At 34.3% G+C, this 25,645-nt stretch overlaps 1 protein-coding gene, 2 long non-coding RNA genes and 1 pseudogene across 11 annotated transcripts; all 4 read right to left on the reverse strand.

The window, feature by feature from the left end:
• Nucleotides 1–1,580: 1,580 nt before the first annotated feature.
• On the reverse strand, nt 1,581–6,764 carry LOC147513875 (protein neprosin-like). Its single transcript, XM_086598975.1, has 7 exons — nt 6,612–6,764; nt 6,058–6,144; nt 5,524–5,730; nt 5,212–5,382; nt 4,122–4,175; nt 3,819–3,968; nt 1,581–2,381 (listed from the first exon to the last, which is right to left on the reverse strand). The coding sequence occupies exons 1-7, from the start codon at nt 6,762–6,764 to the stop codon at nt 2,010–2,012; spliced, it is 1,194 nt and encodes a 397-aa protein (XP_086455101.1). The 3' UTR covers nt 1,581–2,009.
• Nucleotides 6,765–17,555: 10,791 nt separating this feature from the next.
• On the reverse strand, nt 17,556–18,483 carry LOC147513876 (protein CHAPERONE-LIKE PROTEIN OF POR1, chloroplastic-like; annotated as a pseudogene).
• A 90-nt stretch (nt 18,484–18,573) lies between these two features.
• On the reverse strand, nt 18,574–24,549 carry LOC147513877 (uncharacterized). 9 transcript variants are annotated; one of them, XR_015215714.1, is made up of 10 exons: nt 24,346–24,549; nt 24,089–24,227; nt 23,867–24,002; nt 23,652–23,746; nt 23,509–23,547; nt 20,937–21,850; nt 20,372–20,850; nt 19,725–19,998; nt 19,120–19,332; nt 18,574–18,965 (listed from the first exon to the last, which is right to left on the reverse strand). It is a non-coding gene; the product is annotated as an uncharacterized LOC147513877 (long non-coding RNA). The 9 variants fall into 9 exon arrangements; XR_015215715.1 differs by having other exon boundaries at nt 20,937–21,639; nt 21,763–21,850; nt 24,089–24,549; XR_015215716.1 differs by having other exon boundaries at nt 20,937–21,017; nt 21,123–21,850; nt 24,089–24,549.
• Nucleotides 22,041–23,489, reverse strand: LOC147513878 (uncharacterized). The gene is made up of 3 exons (XR_015215722.1): nt 23,333–23,489; nt 23,094–23,242; nt 22,041–22,999 (listed from the first exon to the last, which is right to left on the reverse strand). It is a non-coding gene; the product is annotated as an uncharacterized LOC147513878 (long non-coding RNA).
• Nucleotides 24,550–25,645: the final 1,096 nt, after the last annotated feature.

Consider the following 25,645-nt stretch of genomic DNA (forward strand, 5'->3'; position numbering starts at 1 on the left):
ACACTTGAACGAGTTTTTGGAGTATGTGAGAGTTTAGGACTACTAATGAGATCATTTAGTTATGTAAATATATTGCTCTCTATCTGAAATGTGAAAGAGAAATATAAAGTTGAACGTGCGGAATTTTGTCATATTTTTGTGTCTATTGATTTTTTTGTGTATCTACGTATCTACTGATATGTTCAATGACAATGGCAGTTCATTTTTGTGTTTCTAATGATCATATTCTCTTTACTTCTTCAAGCTTTTTAGTCTTCTTTTAACTTTATGTTCTTTTCAAAGCAAGTTAGAAGTTTGCAACTACTCTTTAACACATCTAATATCTTCTCTTTCACCAAGTTGCAAGCATCACAACCCTTACCTTATCTTTTGTTTTATGGCTGAGATTGCATCACACAATCATTAGGTGATCGAGGTTCTTTGCTTAGCTATGAATAAATAATAAGAAAATAAAAGACCATTGATCGATATAAGACCATGTTAAGTTCTTAGTGATGTCCACGTTTTAAAAGTTATAACTCATGTAATTTTCGTTCACTGAGAAACTTTGAATAATACAATGGTTTGCTAACATTGTTAAATAACATGTGAAAATTTTCTTACTTTTAAAATTGTTTTTCAATAACATTTATTTTTCTCCATTGTTATGTTAACAAGTTTGGGATTAATTTGAAAGGAATTGAACTTATAATCTTCAGTTAATTATATTTGTAACTTCATAATATTACTGGTTCGGCAAAAGCTAACACTAGGAACTATATATATATATATATATATATATATATATATATATATATATATAGAGGTTTAAGCACATCAACCAAAGTTAAAAGCCTGAAAATTAACAGCATATACATAGTGGGTTTACGAATAGCAAGCCCGACCACAGGTCGGGCTGCATAGCTAGTATTAATATTATAATATGCAATGCTTATGGTAGCTAGAGCCAAGGACCAAAATTTCGCTATCGGTTAACATATCGGTGTACCCAAAAACCGAGATATATCGGATATATCGAATATCTCGGTTTTTTTGGTGACCAGTCCAAAGTTTCTAAAATATCGGATATCTCACCGATATATCTCGGATATCGAGATATGTCGGATATTTCTGAAATTTCAATATTAAGTTATTAACAATTGGTCAAAAAATCAACTGATATATATCGATTATCTCAGAAATATCGATTATATTGGCGATATAAACTTTCATATCGGAAATTCCGATATATCTCGGAAAAAAAAAGTTCAATATTCGGTGGATATATGTCGAAAATATCGATATCGGTGTACCAATTTACTGAGATATATCGGCGAGATATCGGATATCTCGGCGATATTTGTTCTTTAGTATTACTTGGTAACCATTTTCTTCACTTGTATAGAAACTTAACTTCTAGTTGTTGTAAACTAATGCACAGATTGGAGAACTTGCTGGGCTAGCTGTTGGAGCTACTGTTTTACTGAACGTTATTTTTGCGGGGTAAATATTTTCTTACATTTTTCTCTTCATATATTGTTTAAATTAGCACACAAAAACTTTGGAGCTAACGCATTAAACTAGTTAACTTCCTGCGGGTTTAGAGAACCAAGTTTCAGTTTCTTTCCAAATTAAAGCTTGCCTAGGGCTTGTGGTATGGGTGCAATAGATTGATTTTATACAGAGCCACTTGATGAAAGCATTTTCCTCTATTATATTGACAGGCCGGTTTCAGGGGTATCAATGAATCCAGCTCGAAGTTTAGGACCAGCGATAGTAGCAAACCGGTACAAGGGAATATGGATATACATAGTAGGCCTTTATGTGGGACTGTTGCAGGAGCCTAGGCATACAATCTTATCCGCTTCACAGATAAGCCTGGGCATACAATCTTGGCCTCCCGCTGGGTCGCTGGGATGGCTGACTATAAATTCAGTTTTTAGAATTTGATTTGAGGTCAATATAAGCAAAGACAAATAATCTCACGAATGATTATTTCATAGATTATTCCAATGAATCATAGTCACATCTTAAGCTCCACAAGCGCCCCCTGGACCTCCATAACCGAATAGGTAACTATCTACTACTTCACCCACTCCATTCCTAATACTATAGCAGTTCTTGGCTTCAACATATGTATCCTTTACACCAAAGTAAATCCGCGTTTTATTCTGGGCATCAATTGTTACCACATCCCAAAAAAATCCCGAATGCCTGTAGTTACCATCAGGGAATGTCCCAAAACCCATTACCGGACTATTCCCATTTGCAGAAGCCATTGCTAATCCTCCCCATGCAACATTACTTGCACCTTCGGCTAAATGTGGGAGTATGGTGTTTGGCCAATAACCGATATTTATGGATTTATCAGGAATTGTCAGCCACCAATTCTTCTTAATATCCTAGCCAAAAGAAAGAAAAGAAAATTTCCTAATTAAGAGCAATCAGAAAACGTTGATAAAAATTTGCTCCAGCTGAGCAAATGCATGTACATACAGTGCAACATTCTCACTCCATATATGAATATATGATGATGTGATGATATGCTCAAGTCAGCAACAATAGGAGAAAGAAACAAGCCTTTAAATGAGTTGAAATTATTCTCACAAATCAAAGTATCAGAGAACACACCTAAAGTAGTCCAGTGAAATATTGAAATGGATGAAACATCAAACAAACAACTGTAGAGTAATCGGGAAAATCCTATGGATGAAACAACAAACTAACAATTGTCGAGTAACAAACCAACAAACCTCCAAAAAAAAATCAGCCAATTAGGATTTACACCTTTTTTTTTTTTTTTTTCGATAATGTAATTCATAGTACAAAATATCAGGATATGGGTATTTATCGATCTCTGATTTATGGATATGTATCGTGGATATATTTTCCTCTTTGGAGATATTTGACATTGTTTCATATGTAAATATCATGGATATATGCAAAATATCGACAAATATCGTAGATATTGTAGATATTTCTTAATATATCATGATACATTATTTATATTTATTTGAAATATAATGGTAAATATTAAATAAAATTGTTATATATACAAAATATCGCCAAATATCGTAAAATATCTCCAAATATTACAAATATCAAAAATATTATTGAAATACTCCGATATTTACAGTCGTATATATCTCTGAACATATCAAAATATTTATATATTTTTCTCTGAAATCTGGATAGATATCAACAAATATCACGATATATCGGAATATTTTATACTATGATGTAATTTACACCTTTATTTGTATACCGTGCTTTTCAGTTTTCAAAGATTATAAATGGGCGCGACTGTCACACAGGGTCAGCACAGAAAAAGACTTCAGAAGTCAGCTGTGATTGGCTGGTGAGGAGAGAAGAGAGAGAATTTAACTCATTATTTTAATACAATACACCAATCAAAATTGACTTCGGAGGTTTTTTCTGTACTGGGCCATGTGGGTTAGTTCTATCCATTATAAATAGTCCAGTACATTAAAAAGTGAAATTTGGGTTACCTGTAAGGAAAATGATATATTAGTTATGGTTGTACGAAACTTGGTACGCTACCGAAAACCAAATCACCCTGGATTTTGGTTGTCATCATCATGATAGCCATTACCCCGGTTTCAACCATTTTTAAGTGTTTTTTGTTCATAGCCAGAACCATTCGATTTACGAGCTGGTCAGATTTACAAACAAACAACGTATTAAGTATGTATAATCAGATTTACATAGAATTGCCAAACGGGCATACGAACCCACCCCCACCCAACCCACAATAAAACATAGGCAGAAAAACGTGTGTATACTTAATGTTGTAAGAAATTGTATGTCGTGCTTTATACCTGAAAGATTAATAACTGCATCGAATATATTGGTCCATCATAGATCGAGGTTTTCGTTATGACTCCATCAAGAGTATACCTGTTGTCAACATGCACAAACCCAGCGCAACGATCATTGAAGCAACCTGTCTTTTTACCCTGAGAAGTAGACTATTGAAATAGGAAAAGAAAGAAGTAAGTAATAGGAGGTATATTGATTCTTTACTGATCAAAAGAGTAAATAAAAAATAAAATAAAATAAAATAAGAGGTATATTTATGAGGTCCCATAATTATGAATTTATAATTGCCATAGTAAACTTACTTCCCAGTATGTGACAAAACGAGTGTTATGATCCTGATATAGTTCTGGTGCTACCTGTTAAAAATAACAAATTTGCCGTTCAGATGGACTGGAGAAGTTTTAACTATAATAACTAGATTTCTGCACGTGCTACGCACGATTTACGATTTAAGAAAAACAAAAAAAAAACAGAAAGAAAAAACAACAAAACAAATTGATGAAGTGTAGTATTTAGGTGGGCCGTGAGCCCGAGCTTATAAAAAAACAAAACAGAACAAAATAAAAGAATTGCTGAAGTATTTATTTTTTTTAAAACACAACACTAAAAAGTGATAGAAGTGGTGAAGGGTTTGACTTTTTAGAGATCACCATTTTAAAAAAAAACACGTGTTAAACATATAAAAGTGTGCGAACGGTATTTTCCACGGCGCATTCGGCTCACTCGCCTACGGCTCATTACAACGTAGAATAGATAAATTAGAAGAGTGGGAAACGAAGGACTCACTAATAAACAAGGCCCAAAATATCTATGATATATCTGATATATCATCCATATATATCGTTTTTTTAGTATACCGACATAGATATATTCGATATATTTCAACCAAATATTGAATCTTTTTTTTCCGATATATATCGCAATTTCTGATATAATAATAATATATATCGACCGATATATATGATATATCCGATATAATTTGTTGACTTGGACCGATATTATTGATTTTGACTAAATATTGTTGACTTTGACTAATATATTGACACTATTTCAGATATAATCTACGATATTTTTGATATAATCGATGATATTTCTGATATATCGATATACAAAACAAAATTTTGATTGGTCAACAAAAAAATAGATATCTCTTATATATCTGATATATATCGGTTTTTAAGTATATCGAAATATTCACCAAATTCTATATTTTGGGCCTTACTAATAACTATGGTTGTCCATTTGTGCTTTTCATTTTATGTTTGGGCAAATGCATATAGACAAAATAGAAAAGTGGCAATTATTGGTACTAGCCTATCTATAAATCTATTCTTGAAATCTAAACGGTGGTAACTTTTGTAACAGATTTGTTTTCCTTCTAAGTGGACTTACTGCCCATCCTGCTTGGATGCCATCAAATTCTGTTTCTATAATACCATTCCCAAGCCAAATTTGAGACCAAGTTGATTGATCATCTGCCACTTCTGGATTATGTAGATTCATGGTTGCTCCGGCTCCATGGAAACGATCCGTTGAGTTCAAATTGCTTCTGACGATTGCTGGCTGTTTAAGAAAACAAATATTAAGTACTAAATTGAAAACCATATAGACTCATAGTTCCAAAAAAAGGAAATAGAGAAATAAGGAATATTAACAATAAAACCTAGAAAAAGTGCAAAACGTAGGGATTTGGGTTTTACTTACATGTTGACCAGGTTTTATATCTCGATAAGGAATAATGGTCGAGTGCATTTCCATGAAAAGTTTAGCTCTTACTAAATCTTTTTTTCTAGTCCTTCGTATTGGTACTGTTCCATGCGGGCAGTCTATAGCTTGTAATGACACGACTGGTTGTTTACGCGTCATTGTAGATTTCTTGACTGAACTTTTTGGAAGAAAAGTGGGTTCCATCTGTTCAACGAGAGTTAAGTATGTAAAAGCATAAAAAACATGATAAAGAGAGGAAGATGAAAATTTTCCTGCAAATATAACACGATTACACGACAAGTCTACAGGGCTACAAGCACATGTAACGTACAAGAGATCTCATATTTCACTTCCCCCAGTGTAGGACATATTTTTGTTCAACTAAACCAAGTATGGGATATAACTTTGAATATTGCGACAGCGAAAAGAACATAACTTATGTCTTCTGTTTCCTTAAATTTCATTCGTCAAATAAGAAGACTTACAGTAAGACTTATATATTTCAAGGAAATAAACTTAGAAAGAACATACCTGAATTTCATGATTCTTAAGCAAAGGATGATCAAGTGCCGGTTGTTTGTTAATTTCTATGCAGTCAAATACATCTCCAAATTCATCCTAAAAATTAAAAACGGAAAAAATGTTGTTGGTATTGGATTAAGACACACCGGCAATTTAAACGAATGGAAACATTTTTAATCTTTACAGAGAGAACTGCTTAGGTGTCCTACATCAAGCAGGTCAAGACAATATTTCACTCTTGCTTACATCATCACGTATCACTGCACGCAATCAAGTTAAAGACATGCAATATGTAAAGGTACTACCTTACATAAGCAAGTGACTGACGTCAACACAAACATCTTAGGAAAATTATCCTCAACGCTAAGAATAATTCTAACTTGTGTTAGCGAAAATCAATAAATCGATAAAAACTTTTTTGTGAGAGGTCGATATGGAAAAGCCGTACAAGATCATCGAAGACTGCACATTTATCATTTATGTCCAATGGTGTTTGAATATAAATTGTTCATTCTGATTTTCCACACTATTAATATTTGTGAGAGAATAATTTCATTATATACCTCGATAGACTTGATGGGTTGTTTGTTGAGAATCCTTAGTTGCTCTTCCAACTCAAAATCTTCTTCGTCAGTTAAAATCCTCCCTTCAATTATGTAGTAGCTTAGATTTGCAAATAATACCACCAACAACGTGGTCAAGACCTTCGTAACCATGATTTTGGATCTTCTTGATCTATTTTATGTATCGATCTTTTCTTCTTCTGTTTTGTTTTCCCAAACAATTAGAGAGTATATACTTACAAAAAAATCCCTTAATAACTCCCTAGATATCTTACGTCATCCAAATTATATTTCTCTTTTCAAAAATAAAAAAAACAAAAATAAAAACAAATATAAGGGAGAATGAATAACACTGGGGCTATTTGTTTTTTTGGGTTAAGTTATAAGAGGGTCTTATAAGACCATGTGTTATAAGAGGGTCTTATAAGATAGTCTTATAAAGTGGTTTGTTTTTAATTTTAAATTTCTCTTATAAGCACTTGTAAAAATAGAAAAAACAAATACATGACATCTTATAGATGATTATTTGATAAATATAACCCTACTTTACATCACATTTAACTTGAATATATTAATTTGAAATAAACGTATAGTTTGATTTTCGGTTTCAAATCAATTTTGATAATTAGAATATCAATTTTAGGAAACTACCTTAATTGGCGGTGGTAGTGGTAGTGGTCTTAATAGCACGGTGGTGGTGGTAGTGGAGGTGATGATATTGGTTTTAATAACATGGTGATGGTGGTGGTAGTAGAAGTGGTGGATGTCTTAATAGCACGGTGGTGGTGGTGGTGATAGTTTTAATAGTACGGTGGTGGTGGTAGTGGAGGTGATGATATTGGTCTTAATAGTACGGTAGTAGTGGTGGTAGTGGAGGTGATGGTCTTAATAGTTCGATGGTAGTGGTGGTGGAGGTAATAATGGTGGTGGTAGTGGTGGTGGTGGCAGTGGCGGCAGTGGTGGTGGTGGTGGTGGTAGTCGGTAGTGGTTAGGGTAATGGAGTTATTTGGAAAATAAGATAATGAAAATGGAAGAAGAGATAAATGAGGCTAGGGGTATATGGACGGGGGTGTTTGAGTCATTTTTCAAGTTATAAGACTTATAGAATCAAGTAGATCTAATTTTGGTACTTATAGAATTGAGCCTCTTATAAGATATTTCTAGTAGAAGGGAGCATTTGTTTTTGCCTCTTATAAGACCTTGAGGTCTTATAACCTCTTATAAGATGTGGCCCAGTGATTTTGAACATTTTTTTGGTTTGTTTTTTGCCTCTTATAAGAGGCATTCTACTAGAAATATCTTATAAGAGGCTCTAATTCTATAAGTACCAAAATTAGATCTACTTCAATTCTATAAGTCTTATAACTTAAAAAATGACTCAAACACCCCCGTCCATATACTCCTAACCTCATTTATCTCTTATTTATTTTTCATTATCTTCTTCTCCAAATAATTCCATTGCCCTAGCCACCACCAGCTACCACCACCACCACCACCACCACTGCCGCCACTACCACCACCACCATCATCACCAATTCACCACCACTACCACCACCATCATCACCTCCACCACCACTATCACTGTACTATTAAGACTATCACCACCACCACCACCACCACCGTGCTATTAAAACCACCACCACTACCACCACCATCATCACCTCCACCACCACTATCACCGTACTATTAAGACTATCACCACCACCACCACCGTGCTATTAAAACCACCACCACCACCATCACTACCACCGTGCTATTAAGACCAATATCATCACCTCTACTACCACTACCATCACCACCACTACCACCATACTATTAAGACTATCATCACCACCACCACCACTGCCGCCACTACCACCACCATCATTACCACCACTATCATCACCAATTCACCACCACTACCACCACCATCATCACCACCACCACCAAACTATTAAAACCACTACCGCCACTATCACCACCACTACTACCACCATCATCACCTCCACCACCACTATCACCGTACTATTAAGACTATCACCACCACCACCACCACCGTGCTATTAAAACCACCACCACCACCACTATCACTACTACCGTGCTATTAAGACCAATATCATCACCTCCACTACCACTACCATCACCACCACTACCACCGTACTATTAAGACTATCACCATTACCACCACCGTGCTATTAAGATATCTACCACTTCTACTACTACTACTACTACTACCACTACAACTACCGTGTTATTAAGACCAATATCATCACTTACACTACCACCACCACCGTACTATTAAAACCACTACCACCACTGCCAACTAAAGTAGTTTCCTAAAATCGATATTCTAATTATCAAAATTGATTTGAAATCGAAAATCAAACTATATTTTTGTTTCAAATTAATCTATTCATGTTAAATGTGATGTAAAGTAGGGTTATATTTGTCAAATAACCATCTATAAGATGTTATGTATTTGTTTTTTCTATTTTTACAAGTGTTTATAAGAGGAACTTAAAATGAAAAACAAACCACTTTATAAGACCATCTTATAAGACCCTCTTATAACACATGGTCTTATAAGACCCTCTTATAACTTAACCCAAAAAAACAAATAGCCCCAAAATAGATGAATAATTGAGAGAATAAGAAGAAATATTAATAATATAAGTGTGCATGAATGGGAGGAGGTTACCTTTGTATATAACTAGCTAGGTAACCTCATTTTCAAGATATAAGGATTACAATAATGAAAACATATGAGAAGTGATCCATATGGGCTCAATGGTGGGCATCCATAAAGACCCACGTATTTCATAACACTCCCTCTTGGATGTCCACCATTCTTCTGGAAATTTTGGTAGGTGCATATTTTGTTGCCTCATTAAAATCTTGGAAAACCCTATGGGAAAAACCAAATATAAAGGAAAAAGAGTGCATCTTTCGTAGCATTCTTATGGATGCTCTATGACTATCCAATGACAATTGCCTCGTTAAAACTTTACTAAGGAAAACCCAGTGGAAAAAATCAAAACTGCCTCGTTAAAACTTTGTTAAGGAAAATCCAATGGAAAAAACCAAATCGAAGGAAAAAGAGTACAACATTTCTCAGAATTATTGAAATAGTATTATTGGGACTTACTTAATACCGCCTCATTAAAACATTTACTAGGAAAATCCAGTGGGATAAAACCTAGATAAGAAAAAATAGTAGGTACATATGTCATGGGACACATTCTTCAGGAGGCATTGAACTCTGAGAGTGAAGTTGCGGTATGCGAGAATGACCTGATTTTTTTATCAAAAACTCCTAAAACTAAAGTTTTTTGGGCTCAAACCCACGACCTGATGGAAACAAAGCCTAGAAAAACCAAGCGGGAGTCGTTCCCGACAGTGTCCTGACTCTAACAATTAAAATTAGCGCATATCTCGACTGTTAGATCATGCTCAAATAGATCTGGACCGTCCTTTGTGTGTTATTTTGTCATTTAGTGCTAAAAAAAACCCTATCTTATTATATAGATATAGATTCCACATTTTATTATTATTATTATTATCGTTATAGTTTATATTAATTTCGAATGGAGAAAAAAAATTCATATGGTATGGTTCTCTATCTATTTGACTTGAACAAATGGTTCATATATATATGGTGTATATAAATGTCAAGATATATATACAATGATTTATTTCGCACTTAGGCATCCAATTCAACTTTTTTTTTTGGGCGTTAAGATTTATTCTTTCTTAATTTGTTTGTGGAAATATAAGTAATTTTATTTACTTACTTGATACTATTTTTAGTTTTAGTTGTTTAATTATGTAAGTTATTTGTTATTAATTTGGTTCTATGTTTGTTTTTTGAATTTTGGAAAGAGATAATAGGATTTTGATGCGACTTAGGAAACAAGTTTAAATGAATTGGTTTGGACGATCACTATGGAAAATATAAGTACATATATTACTTATAAAAGGAAGATATACTTTATGATATTATTTCCTTAAGCAAAATATATGTAATAATATTCTTGTCCTTTCTCCGTATTTGCTGTAACGTATTTGGAAATTTCAGATCCAACAGAATAATTCCATAAAGTTGTGGGTTTTAATCTTCGTTAATATTTCAGTAATTATGATTCAGGCCGGGTAATTATCAAGTGCTGGATAATTTGACAAAGTCACAAAACAATGGAAAACAATATGAGTGCAAGATTTGCTGTGGCAATGGAACGGTTTGGGATTAGCATTTGCCAAATTTTACATGGAGTTTAAACTTTAAACCCGCACCCGACCCGACCCCGAGTCACCAAGTCACCAACTTAATATTAATATACATCAGGAGTTCAGGACTATAACTGATATACAAACAAGACTATTGCTAAATGCTAATCAAAGTGAACTGAACGAAAAACATAACTTGAATTGTCCAAGTTAATCTTTATCACCTGTTTGTTGTACATTCATTGTGGTTACATGCAAGGTTACGTTATATATTACCATTTTTTGATAGATTGCATTTTGCAGCTGCCTTACAGTGGGAAAACCGTATGTATTTCTAGGAAGGTTTGGGAAGTGGGCTTCCATGGGATGGAGGAGTGTTGAGCAGCATTGCTAATGATCTAATATTAGTTATTTAGTTTGCCTCTGTGTCGCCCTGATCTATTTATTCTCCATCCTAAATGATATGATCATCGATCCAAAATAAGGTGATCAGTGATCCAATTGCAGAAAGAACAATTTATATTCTGTGAAGCTGATCTATTAGCACCTTAAAGGGTGCATATTCTTCAAATTTATACCATGCAGTTTTTTTCTTTTGTAATCATCCGATCCTAAGAACACATGGAGTCACTCCTAGAGTCCTAGTCAATTCTGACAAGATTGCAGAACAGAGACTTGGCCTATTTTTCTCGAGTTCGTCTACCACGAGGATCAGTGGCGGAGCCAGAAAATTGGGTGAGGGTGAGCCACAACTAGTCACTATAAAAAAAAAACTAAAATAAAATAACACCCAATTTGTAGAATTTTTGTTTTCCCTTGCATATTTTTTAAAAGTAAAAAAAAAAAAAACACACAATTCGAATCCCATCACAAAAGATATGTAAATTTTGGAATTACAAAAGACTAGATTGCTTAATGAAATGATTTAGGAGAAAATAAATAAATACACGGACATTTAGCTTTGGAAAATTAAGAACTTGGGAAAAAAGTGCCTACAAATATATGCTTCTTACAAATATATATGCTTATGGAAACCACTTTAAAATTCCACAAATGAAAAAAAGCAATGAATTCTTTGGAATTGTAAGGAAAATAGTCCAAAAGGCATTAGGAAAAAACATAAGAACTTAGGGCACAATAAAGAATATTGTACAATGTTTAGACATTTTTTTTGGCTAAAAAGTAATTAATATTAATAGCAAAAAATAGTGTTACAGACTTACAAAGCGTTTACAAATTCTAGATTGGGAATATAATCCCCATGTTTCCGCTTTGTCAAAAATCTATAGTGGGTAAGCAAAATTTGGATTTTCAAGCTAGTTTGTTGCGCCAACATGGTTTATGATCCCAATTTTCAAGCTAGTTTGTTGCGCCAACATGGTTTATGATCCCACCATTGTTTTAAACTGTATATGTTTAGACACTGCTAGTACATTTTTTTTGTCGTCACTTTAGCGTTTATTTTAATTGTTTTCATTTTCATTCAATTCTGAAATTCCAATCACTGCCTTAAGTAGATTCAAAAGTAATAAATTCACTACAATTGACAATCAAAAAAATTTATGCAACAAATTAAAATTGTAATGGACTCGAGTAACCGCTCGATAGATCGAATTCATTACATACAAAATTGAATTATAATTAATAAAATTCATTAACAAAAAACTAAAAGAATAAGAGATTGGGGAATTAAGGTTTAGAAAACATACCAATAAATATACATATGAGTTATTGGGACGGAGAGTTGAGAGTGTTATTACTATTTTTTTCTCTTTCATCTCTTTTGTTTTTCCAAATAAAGAAAAACACTTGCCAAAAGTGTTGTTTCTCAAAATACATAAAATTAGAGATCATGAGCTTTCTCACGTTAGTTAGGGGAAATAGATTTTTATTTTGGTCGGGATTCGGTGAGGTTTTAGTAATAAAACCGTATTCATATATATGGTAGTTTTTTTTTTTGAGTATTATCCTAAAAAAAAAAAAAAAAAAAAAAAAAAAAAACTTTTTTTTTAAGAAGTTGAGGGTGAGCCAGGGTGTACCACTGCCCCTCGCTCCATCGACGAGGATATCCCTATAGGGATGAAAGCCGGAGACCGTTGGATCCGAGATCTAACGGTCCGAAAATAAAAACAAATTCATATTCTCTCTCTTCCTTTTTGTTTTTGATTTTCGGACCGTTAGATCTCGGATCCAACGGTCTTAAAACACTCATCCCTATAGGGATATCCTCGTGGTAGCCCAGATCAAATTCTTTGCATATCACTTGCCAAGCAATAAATAGGTTTTATGGCAAATATTGCCGCCATCGCTTTATTTGTGCTGCTTATAATTTATAGGATTACGAAAGAGGGTGTAACTCAACGAAAATAGCAAATGATCGATTTGAAAATCCTATATATCTAAATCTTAAGAATATAGGTTCTGCAATTCTGTGTTATCCGTGTTTGAAATTACCTTTAACAAAAGAAGTCAAGGTTTGAACTGCATTGTTTAGTGCTCAAGTAATTTTTTATGTTAACTGGCTTACCAAGCAAAAAGAACAAAAAACTTTAATTTAGATACTGTTTCTTTGATAATGATTTAGGCTAATCATTGACTTACTATGTGATAGAATCCATGGGTGAAGTTAATATGAAACAGAGTGGTACCCAATAAGTAGCATATACCGCTTCGAAGCTCCTACATACATTCGAGCACGACGACCTGAGGTGAAGGGGAAATTCTTTGGAATTAGGCTGTACGCTGGTTTTTGGTTATACTGGAGTAGTTTGATGTGAATGCCAATGGTTAAAGCTTTGAATCTGGCTAGAGGAAGAAGTTCCATATCAAGAATTTGAGGTGTGCTGCCTCTGCTATGGTTGCCATCTATCTATCTATCTCTATATATATAGACGTCGGGACATACTGGAGTTTCTGGTGGCAAGATAACTTTCGACATGACAATACTGAAAGACAACATTTCTAGCAATCTACCATTAAGTATTCTCGTGTAGGGATAGATTGAACAGGCGAGCAGTCAGTTTTACCGTATTTTTTACCTATAATGAATGAGTTCAGATAATACTAGTCTTTATATATATATTATAGTTCTACCCTCTTCAATTGAGGAAGCATTTCAAGGATGCAAATACATCAAACTAACATAAAAAAATAATTGTCGGAAAATCAGAAATTGTATGTAAATACATTGAATTACCCTCAAAGATTTAATTAATCGGAAATCGGAAATTAGATGCAACTCCATTGAACTAACCTCAAAGAAAAATTAATTGTAAATTGGAAACATGATGCAAATGAGTAGAACTAATCTTAAAGAATAATTAAGATTAATCGGAAACCGGATGCAACTGCACTGAACTAATTTCAAAAAATAAACTGGATGCAAATACATTGAACTAATCTCAAGAATAATTAACGAAAAATCGGAAACTGGATGCAAATTCATTGAACTAACTTCAAACAATAGTTAACAGGAAATCGGAAACTAGATGTAAATACAACCTTATCAAATAATAAATGAGAAATCGGAAATCGGAAACTGGATGCAAATGCATTAAACTAATCTCACATAATAATTAACAGAAAATCAGAAACTAGATGCAAATGCATTGAACTGACTTCAAAGAAATAATTAACAGAAAATTGGAAACTGGATGCAGCTGTATTGAACTAACCTCAAAAACTAAATAACGAGAATCAGAAATTGGATGCACTTGCATTGAACTAGCCTCAAAATATAAATAATGGAAAATCAGAAACTGGATGCAAATGCATTGAACTAACCTCAAAACATAGTTGGGTTATATGTTGTGGGAATGTCTCGATAAGTACAGTTTTGCATTTAAAATGGTGTTTATCTTATCTCTTTCCATATGATTGAGAACTCCTTGCTATTCAAGTAGCTTCAATATATATGAACTTCGCCTTATTAGACAATCTCACAAAACTTCAATCAAACTTCTATTATTAAACAACAAAATGAAGTTGAATTGAAGGGTTTTATCAAAAGTGAGTTTTTTTTTAATGGAGAGTGAGGTTTTCACATTATAAGAAATTTGGATGAGTGATCAATATAATATTAATATATAATAGTTCTGTATATTTGCAAATATTTTTCAGAATAATTAATATAACAACACCCATTCGTAGATAATCTTTGAAGATTCCACATAGTGAGTCATGCATATAATTTAAAGAATAATTGACGAGAAATCGGGAACTGGATAATCTTCGATGATCCCACATAGTAAATCAAGTATAATTTAATTTTTATGTCATATTTGCAATGACACTACAGATGGATCAGTAGAAGTTGGTATTACAGACTACATTGGATAATTAAAAGAAAATCGGAAACTGGATTCAAATACATAACTGAGCTCAAAGAGTAATTAACAGGAAATTGGAAACTTTATGCAAATGCAATAAACTAAACTCGAAAAGTAATTAACTAGAAATCGGAAACTGGATGCAATTGCATTAAACTAACGTCAAAGAATAACTAACGGGAAATTAGAAATTTGATACAAATCCTTGAAAAATATTTAACGGGAAATTGGAAATAGTATACAAATACATCAAACAAACCTCAAATAATAGCTAATGGGAAACTGGATGCAAATGCATTGAACTAAACTCAAAAAATAATTAACAAAAATCAAAACCGAATGTAATCGCATTGAACTAACCCCATAGAATAATTTGTGGGAAATCGAAACTAAATACAAATGCATTGAAATAACTTCAAAGAATCGGATGTAATTGGCAAATAACTAACCTCAAAACATAAATAATCATAAACTAGATGCGGATGTATTGAACTAACCTTTAAAGAGTTATTAACGGAAATTAAAAATTGGATGCAAATGCAATGAACTAATATCAAAGACTAAGTAACTAAACATTGAAAAATGGATGAACTGCAGATTTGAACTAACCTAAATAAATAATTAATGAAAAATTATAAATTTGATGTAATCGCATTGAACTAACCTAAAAAATGAACTAACCTCAAAAAATAATTAATGTAAAATCGAAAAACTTGATGCAAAACATTGAACTAACCTCAAATAACAATTAACATAAAACGGAAATTAGATGCTAAACCGTATTGAACTAACCTCAAAGAATAATTAACTGAAAATCAAAAACTGGATGCAACTGCATTAAACTAAAATCAGAGATTAACTAACGGGAAATCAGAAATTGGATGCAAATGTATTAAAATAACCTTAAAGAAATAGTTAAGTGGAAATCGGAAGCCGGATGTAACTGTATCACATTGACCTCAAAGTATAAATAATTATAAATTGTAAACTATCGAACTAACCTAGAAAAATAATTAACGGGAAATCAGAAATTGGTTGCAGATGTATTGAACTAACCTCAAAGAGTAATTAATAGGAGATTAGAACCTGGATGCAAATGCAATGAACTAATCTAAAAGACTAATTAACTAAACATCTAAAAACCGGATGCAATCAGATCTTGAATTAACCTTAATGAATAACAAATGGGAAATCATAAAGGGGATGCAATTGTAATGAACTAACCTCAAATAATAATTAACAGTGAAATCGAAACTTGATGTAATTATTGCATTGAACTAACCTCAAAAAATAATTAATGAGAAATTGGAAACCGGATGGAACGTACTACATTGAACTAACCGTGAAAGAATAATTAATGGAAAATCGTAAACTTGATGCATATGTATTGAACTAATAACCCTAAAACATGTTTGTATTACATGTGGGGAATGTCTCGACAAATATAGTTTTGTATTATAAGTAGTGTTTATCATAATTCTTTTATTATGATTGGAAATGTCTTGCTCTTCAAGTAGCTTCAATATTATTTTCGCCACATTTGACATTCTCACAAAACTTCAATGAAACTTCTATTATTAAACCTAACAACAAAAAGAAGTCGATAGGTTTTATCAATGTATGGTGCTTCCTTTTTATAGAGAGTGGTGCAATAAATTTGAATGCGTGATTAATATAATTTTCATATTTCATAGCTATACATAGCTAACTAACTATGCATACTAGCAAGATGTACGTGCTTTGCACGTTGTTAACAAACAAATTTATTACATAGTATACAAAGGTTAGTAAACCATTACATACATAACACATCCTAAAGCACCCGTCCATTATGGAATTTATTGGTGGTTGGATTTTTTGAAGAAAGTGAATTGTATCATAAACTTTGACATGCCTTCTGAAATTGATAGGTAAGTTTTTTAGGCCTTATAAGGAAAAGGTAGAGGGAGAGGGGAGACTCCACTTATTGGTTTAGAGAGTAGAGTGACAAAAAGCGCCCAAAGATCATGCATGGTTTTGTTCATGTAGCAAAAATCTATCTTCGTTGGTTCAAGACTCATCCTTACATTAGTCTAAAGAGGGGAGGGAGGAGGGAGGGGGGAGATGTGCGTTATAAGCTCGATCGAGATAAGGGAGGGTTAAAGTGTTAAACTAAGAGTTGTAACCTAACTTACCATCCCGGATTTTATTTCCAAATGAGAACGTTTGCATCGGGAATGAAAAGTTGAGTACTATCACACGTATTGAACACATTGATCGGGCGAGCATGTGCTCCGAAAGTCATAAAAATGATAGAGAAACAAACAAAACGTGAATGCTCATTTGCAATAATAAGAAAGATGCGAGAACATCCATAAACATCCGCTTCAACCCACTTACGCCACGTAAAAATATGATGCCAAGGGTACCGCAATCACTTCAGATAAGTAGAAGAAACCCAAAGAAGCAGATAAGTTAAAAGTGAAGTTGTGACTTCCAAACTCCTTGGACCGTAACTTCAAGTACAATGTGGAATCAATCCCGAGTGAGTAAAGCCTAGCGTTATCCAACAAAACAAAAACAAAGATCTATAGAGAAAAGATTATAACGATCTTAGTAGTAAAAGAACTATCAAGATGCATACCCATATAGCGAGCTCGGAGTTTGATCTTCGACTTCATATATGGTTGTCAAAAAAGATATTAACACCTGCAGAGTCAGTCTATCCTTTGTCGGAAAGAGTATGCTAAGCAGCAAGTACTATAAAGACGGCAGCCGTCTTTATGACAGAGTTGGTGGAAGGAGTTTGAAATATACTTGTGACAGCCAGCACAACCTGTGATTAAGTTACATCCCTCATTTTTTTCTTGACGTTAACTTCTGGTCTCCTCCTTTCATGAAACTTCTGCATAATTATCTTGTCATGTGTTGATTCTATAGCATCGACACTGGACTTGTGTCCTGCATATTTGTTAATCAAAAAGTTTTTTGCTGCTTGTATTTCATCCTAAGAAGCTTCACCGCTGATTCCAAGCCTTTGTATGGGTCTCTTACATTGATTATAGGGAAAGCAACAATCTAATACAAATTGGATATTTTATTGCATTGATGCACAATCTAAGAGTGTGAGTCTAATTGCAAGGACACAATAATTGTCAATTTGTCACCATAGTTTAATTTAGGTAAGTATTCCACTCCTTCATTTTCTTAATGTTAGCGTGTGCTTGATTGAACCGGCCGATAATTTTATATTAGAGTAAAGATGTTAATTTGTTGGGTTGCAATGCTCTTGCATTTATCGCCTGACATCTTTGGTGAATTTTCTGATGAATTATCAGTGTCCAAGAACAGATTGCATGCATATGCTTCCGACTGTACAAAAAATTGAGATGTACTCGTGACAATTCTTTATGCAATAGAACGAAATTCACAATCTTACAATGTTACACAAGTTAAAGAATAAATTTAATTAATGGCTGCGAACAAATTGGTGTTTCGAAACATTTAAATTGCAACACAAGAACTGCAAGTTGCAATTGGGTGTGCTTTCAGAAGAAGGGTCAACTTGATTGCTTGTGGTCTGAAAATAAAATTGATGTACATATTGGTGGTTCTAGTAGGCAACAAAGTATGACTGAAGTCCAAAATATATTGTGACAGTACACATGGACTTCAAGTCATGATTATCCGGCAGAAATACTGGCAATTAATGATGGTATCAAATTGTGGAGCACTCCCCTTAGCCTCCAGGCTGCAAATGTATCTTGTTTTGACTCCTCAAATGCTTCATCTCTCGGCACATACATTGGCAATGGCTTCTCAACCCTGTTTTCTGCATTTATATCTGTAGGAAATTGTACGCGTAAATACATCTTAGTCTCTTCACTAAATTTGAAATGGTGTTTTGGTCCCTAGAAGGGATAACTACAAATACGATATATTTCCAGTAACTGAAGTCTAAACATTGTTACAATATGTATAATAGTCAGGGAACCAACCAGTATCAGTTGGAGAGCGCCCAGTTCTACACCGCCTTGGAAAAGGAATCGCTTCACCTCCAAGTTTGGGCCTAGCAAGATCAATCCCTTTGTCTAGATTACCTAAATCATTATATATGGCGTAGTCATATATCCGATCCGAGTGCTTCCTCTCTCCTTGACCATCACCCCTGAGATCACTCAGTTCCTTTTCTCTTAATTCTTTAAGTCCAGCTGGTGTCTCAGAAGGTAGATATGGTTGCTCAAACCAAAAAAACAAAAGAAAGCTCAATAATTAATGAACACTCAATGTCATAAGTCGTAAGTGGTAATAGATCCTCAGGACCAACTTTTATATATTCCCCTAGCTACCTAAATCCATAATTTTGAAGGTCTCTCTTTCCTACATTATTGTAATATCTGAGGAAGAATATGTTGACCTTCAAGGACAAAATGTTTGACAACAACTAACTCTTTGCTTGACTCAAAGATTAAGACCAACTTAGTAACAAAAAAAAAAAAAAAAAAAAGATTAAGACAAAATGGTTTCACTTTGAATTTTATTCAAGCGTCCACAAATTTTGACTTGTGCATTCAAATTCATAGGAAGTAAAGAAGGAAATTACCTTGTTAGAGAAAAATACCCTTTTTCCTGGATGATCTTTCCTTGATTGAACCCATGAATTACAAGAGAAATGAACTGGTTCACACACCAACCCTTCGATGACTATGCTCTCCAAGAAGAATTCCTTTTGGTGTTTATTAGTCACTGCAATGGCACCAGGTATTCCAAAATTGGAATCAATGAAGAATTTAGCCATACTCGTTGAACTCGAATATTCGACTTCTTCAACCAATCCTTCAACACTACTTCATTACTCTTCTTGGGTGTCTTTGATCCTTCATTGAACAAAAAACCATAATATTGAAATTTTCAGTAAAGCAGTCCTAGTACCAATTAAAAGAAATTGGAATGCCCATCAAAGAAAATGAATTAAAAGTACAAAAAGAGAACATTTCATTCAAGGGCATTGCAAATCTCATTAAAAAAATATCAACATATCATATCATTTAATCTGTACATATATCACAACCAAGACCCAGATGCCTCAGTGTACAGCTCAGTGTATTACTAAGGAATAAAATTTCATAGGACAAAACATTTCAAGAGTAACATATAGCATTTCCTGTTAATCTGTAACAATGATACATCAAACGTTCATTCTAGACAAAAGAACTACATTTAAATTTCGTTAAGTAAAGAATAAGTAACCTGCAGTATGTCTCTTATGGTTTGGAAAGTATCTGTGCACAGAAATCCCTCGTTACTGAGCGAGTAATTGGCTTCGCATCAATGCCTCTTCCATCAACACCTCTATTTGTTACACTTATGAGTGCTCATCGATTATTTCCTTCAGCTGCACCATCCTTGTGGTTAATTTCCTCCACCTACAATTACTGTCCCTCCTCTGGGTTGGTTTGGAACAACAGGTCTTGAACCCATTTCTTCGTTTTCTTGTTCTTGAAATTGCTTTGGACCAAAAACACCTCCAAAAGTTGAAATCACTGATGATATTAGAATCTGTAGACAGGAACCACCGCCTTCTTCAGAACTTGAATTCACCACCTTCTTTTCTCTTCTCCACTTATCACTTTCTCGTTCTCTAAAAATACGGTTCTTGTTCTTTGCAGTTGTTAAATTGAATGAAAGATGTATACTCACAGAGTTGCCGACTGGGCTACATCGTTTAACTGTAAATTTTTTGTAGAACGAACAATAACTCTTTTAAAATTTAATTAGCATAACAACTCAATCAGATGTTGAATGTTTAGTTTACCTCTAACTGCATCCATGAATGATCTTCTGAACTCTGTAATTTACAACTGAAATTGAGCAGAACCCATAAATTTCAAGTTTCCTAATTCATACCAAGAAATTCCAACTTTCAAAGAACATCAAAATGTTAGAGTAATACCAGGATTATGAGTAGAACACAATCGATTAAAAATTATTATATCACTACCATGCCATGAAACCGTAGATCAGGGGAGAGCCGTAGAGGCATTCGCGGTAGCAGTTGTGAGAAACCCACTTTTCACGGTTTTCTACAAAGTAATTATTGACACAGATGTCTAAAAAAAATATATGAATTCTAAACTTATTCATTGCCACAGTTACTTTGAAAAGATAAAAGTAAACAGACATGCCTCAACAACCTCTGAGATTCTAGCATGATAATGCAAACGCCCAGTCCCTTTTAGATGTGCGAAAGAACCTAAGAAGAATCAAAATGTTCCACTTACACCCTCCTCAAAAAGAGCAAGACAAACACCTGTGGGCCTTGATGGAGTACAGCGGCAACATCTTGGGTCATAACTGGATAGTCTTTCTGATATAAGTTGGAATGGTCCAGGGCTACACCTACATGCCGATCCAAGAGGAGTATAGTACGGGAGCACTGGGGGTCAAAAGTATCCTCAAAAAATTTTGGAAGCGGTACCAAATCAGGATGCCAGTGTGTCTTTGTTTAGTTTGGATTGCTACGGAAGTAGATATAGTGTCAAGGATGAACTGATTAAAGCATAAAATTTGGACAGGACAGAGATTGATAGGATTAGAAATGATTCAAACGTTTTGGAGGCAGAAAATAGCCATATGGATACTCAGCAATCATGACTGCAGCAAAGGCTACCCCAGCATCCACTGATGAGATCACATATTTCGCAGATGCAGTGGCATAATCTTGGTCAACTGGTATAAAATTTAGGAATCAATTTTTTATATATTGAAATTCCAGCAAAGGGGACCAAAAGATAGCTTTAAATCAAGCACTACATCATCTGTCTCATTATTATGTAAATAGCGTATTAAGCCTTAAATCAAGCACGCTTCCATGTGGCTCGTGAAAACTAAATTGGAGAGGAACATCGGGGGTAACAAATTAGAGCAAACACAAAAAATGAAATAATACAGAATTTAGGCGGATAAGCTTGCCACCATTCCACCAATCCTTATTAACCATTGACCCTCTAACTACATAAAGTACATAGCTTCACCTGTCATCTAAATATTACCACCTTATATGGATTTCGACCCACATGTAACTTCCTCTCCTTATTCACTATAAAAGGAGTTGTAGAGAATTCTCACAATTGCCTTATGCCTTAGTTTAGCCTTCAGCCATAGTTTAACTCAATTAGTTACACAGTTTTAGATCTAGATCTAGGTTTATGTGCAACAAAAGAAGTTGAAAGGAAGAAATAGGAAACACACCAGTCCTGCAAAAGATTTAGATTGCAACCACTTAGACAGTTTTTTATGTGATGATTTATTGATGTCCAGTGTCATTCCTAGAGGCCTACATGGCTTGACCTATGCAACCAACAGAGACAGAATACAAAAACTATTAGCACATCTATTGATCGTGAAATGCTTCCAGAATACAGAATACAGAAACAACAATGACACAAATAAAGGACGTGACAGCAGTTGATCAAATGTATATATACACGACATGCTTCCCGAGAATCAAAGTCTACAAGCATGAACCTCAAACCCTAAACCCTACAATATTAACCATAGAGCAACATGATTCTACAAATACTTTTTCCCCCTCTCCAGGATACTACAAATCTCATATTAACCATGCGTATGAAATGTATGCTAATTGAAGAAAATGGAAATAGCTAATAAGTATGCAAAACGGCATACCTGTTTACGCAGAAGAAATTCCTTCTGTGAGTTTGATAACTGTCCTTCGACTTTTTGTGTTATCTCATTCGAAAAGATCAAATGTTTAAATGATGATGATGAAAATATTAAGACTTACAGATGAGTTTCGATGGCCTCGATCACTTGTTTCTTCTGGACCAAACCGTAGAGATTGTTTTAGGGATAGGCCTGAAAATTTTCAATCCAACAATTATCTTATTTAGTTAGTATGTGCATAACGAATAAAGATGAAAGACAGATTAAGGGAGAAAACAAATCTTACCTCCACATTTGCCATGGATAACTTGTCAAGGTCGTTAAAGGCCCCTTTGGTGATTGTTTGAGCAATTTTAGTCTCAGCTTTATCAGTTGCAGAGACGGGCAGAAGAACCGGTAACAGAATCAGACCGGATAAAGTCAATATCGCTAGAACTGAAATGTAAAATTGTGAGAATCAGAAAAAGATATGCATTTCATAGCACCATTACGGGCCCTCTGATCAACCAAGTTTGTGACTGTTACCTCATTAACCGAACATAGAAATGCATCTGGCTACAACAACCATCTATACAGAGTTAGTTATACTATGATAAAGCAAATAGTGAAACTCAAGAAAGAAGTAAGCCAATATCAGCAGTAAAGTGTTCTGGGGAAATTTTAAGAAGTGCATACGGCGCCAATATATAAATCAGTTCTACCTGGCATAAAACTTCTCCACCAAAAACTCCCAGATCAATCTGTAAAGTAACACAAATAAATAACAAAGTAAATTAATAAATAAATAAAGGAACAAAATGGTAATTGGTCGCCATTTAACAAAATAGAAATAGTGAACGGGTACCTGACCCCTTTGTGCAGCCAAACGAAGTGAATGTTCAATCTACAGGCAGCCTGTCAAGAGGGCTCCGTTGTACTCTGCTTTAGACCCAATATTTCCTGCACATATTGAAGTGTTGTTACATTAGATAAACATTTGAAAGTTTGAATACTTGGTCATTCAGCATGACAATTAGTGGGTATAGAAATGCAGATGCCCAGTGAAAAAGTATGGGGTACCTTAAGTTTCTGATAGCAAGTTTCGAGCTCATCGTTTACCAAAATTTGATCAAAGAGACCTGAAGACTTCCCTTCCTCAAGTTCTGCTATTGCATTCCGCAGTCATTTTTGGACTTGTTCTTCTGTTTCAGTTCCCCTATTAATCCAAATAATATTTTAGTTGCACAGGCATATTCTAAGGCCTCAACACAAAAGTCTTGGGCTTTTGCTGTGTATAGTTACCGTGCTTGGAGTCGCATCTCAAGCTCCTCAAATGACGGTGGACAGACAAAGATATATATTGCTTCAAGAGAATTAGCACGGACAGACCTGGCGCCTTGAACAATCAAGAAATAGAGTTACGAATTTCCATGTTTTCACACTGCACAACCCCACAAAAGTTTCTTGATTAATACAACGTGGCCTCTGTCATAAACTCACTCCACAGTCGATATTATTCTTTGAAAGTAGCTTGTGTTTCAGTCATTAATTCATTATACCATAATACTGAATGTTGTCTCTTTGCAGAACAATTTGGCTTTCTGTTGGCGTTCAGGTGCTGTGGTATTGATATTAGAACAAAGTGAATTGGCTATATCAATTGGGAGAGATAGATGTAGAAGAAGTGGTGGTTTTGTTTTGTTGGTAAAAAAAGGATGAGAAACAGTAGAGATGGGAGAGAAGGGAGAAGAGACTGTTCGTATTAGCTGTAAATGACATTTATAACAATGCGTACAATTGAGCATTGCGTGGATTTGGTTTTAGAATATATTCCCACATGAAAAGACTAATTGACCCTATTTAAAGGTGTTAAGCAATTATTTTATTTAAGGACAAAATTGGTACTGAAAATTTATAAACACACCAAAAGACAAAGTAGTCCTCATTAATAAATAGGTAGGCATATGATTTTATTATTTATTAAGGGCATTATGCGTCAGAAAAAGTCCCGGATGAATTTAAGAGCCCACGATCATTATAGGCTATACTAGTAGTAGAGATATGCATAGTTGCTAATATTTTTTTAGAATAATTTAATATAAGGGCACCCGTTTGTAGGACGGGTTCGAAAGCTAGTGTAAGTGTTTATAACAATACTTTCAATAATGATGAGTTCTCTCCTAACTGTTTAAGTGATCATATGTAAAGTATCAAAAGAGAACATAAAGTACTAGTATTTGCCATGCCATACGGCCCATACCGCACAGCTGTAAAAAGCCTAACCCAAGTCTGCCGACTTAAAAAGCCCAACTGCCCAAATAGCCCGGACATGAAAAGCCCAAACCAAATAGTTAGAGTGTCTAATCACAAAATATTTAGGGGTTGACGCTGCAACAACCCAAATGGTGTAAATAGGCACGTAAAAAGTCCAGCCCAAATTATTAGAGTGTCCAGTCCATGCAACTTTTGTTGACCACTATTTTATTAATGCGACTTAAAGAAAAAGAAACGATCGTATGAACCGGTTTAAATTTACTAAAACAATATACCACCAAAGAGCCATAGATTCTACCATGTCACGAGCAGTATTATGAGAACTTGAAAAGTTGTTTGAGTCATATGATAAGAGGCTTTGCGGGCTGTACACTTTCCTAATTTGTTATATAGACTAGTACATAACCCGTGCCATACAACACTGAAAAGCCCAATCAAAACCCGTCCAGTAGAAACCCGGTTAAAAAGCCCAACCGCCCACCAATAAGTCTGGCCCTTATTATCCTGCCCACACCCCTATAAGCCTTTAGATCTGCCACATCACATCATAAGTTAGACCCAAAAATTAAGGTTGTTTTTGGAGAA

This window comes from Coptis chinensis, chromosome 3, assembly GCF_015680905.1.
Source record: "Coptis chinensis isolate HL-2020 chromosome 3, ASM1568090v1, whole genome shotgun sequence".
NCBI lineage: Eukaryota > Viridiplantae > Streptophyta > Magnoliopsida > Ranunculales > Ranunculaceae > Coptis > Coptis chinensis.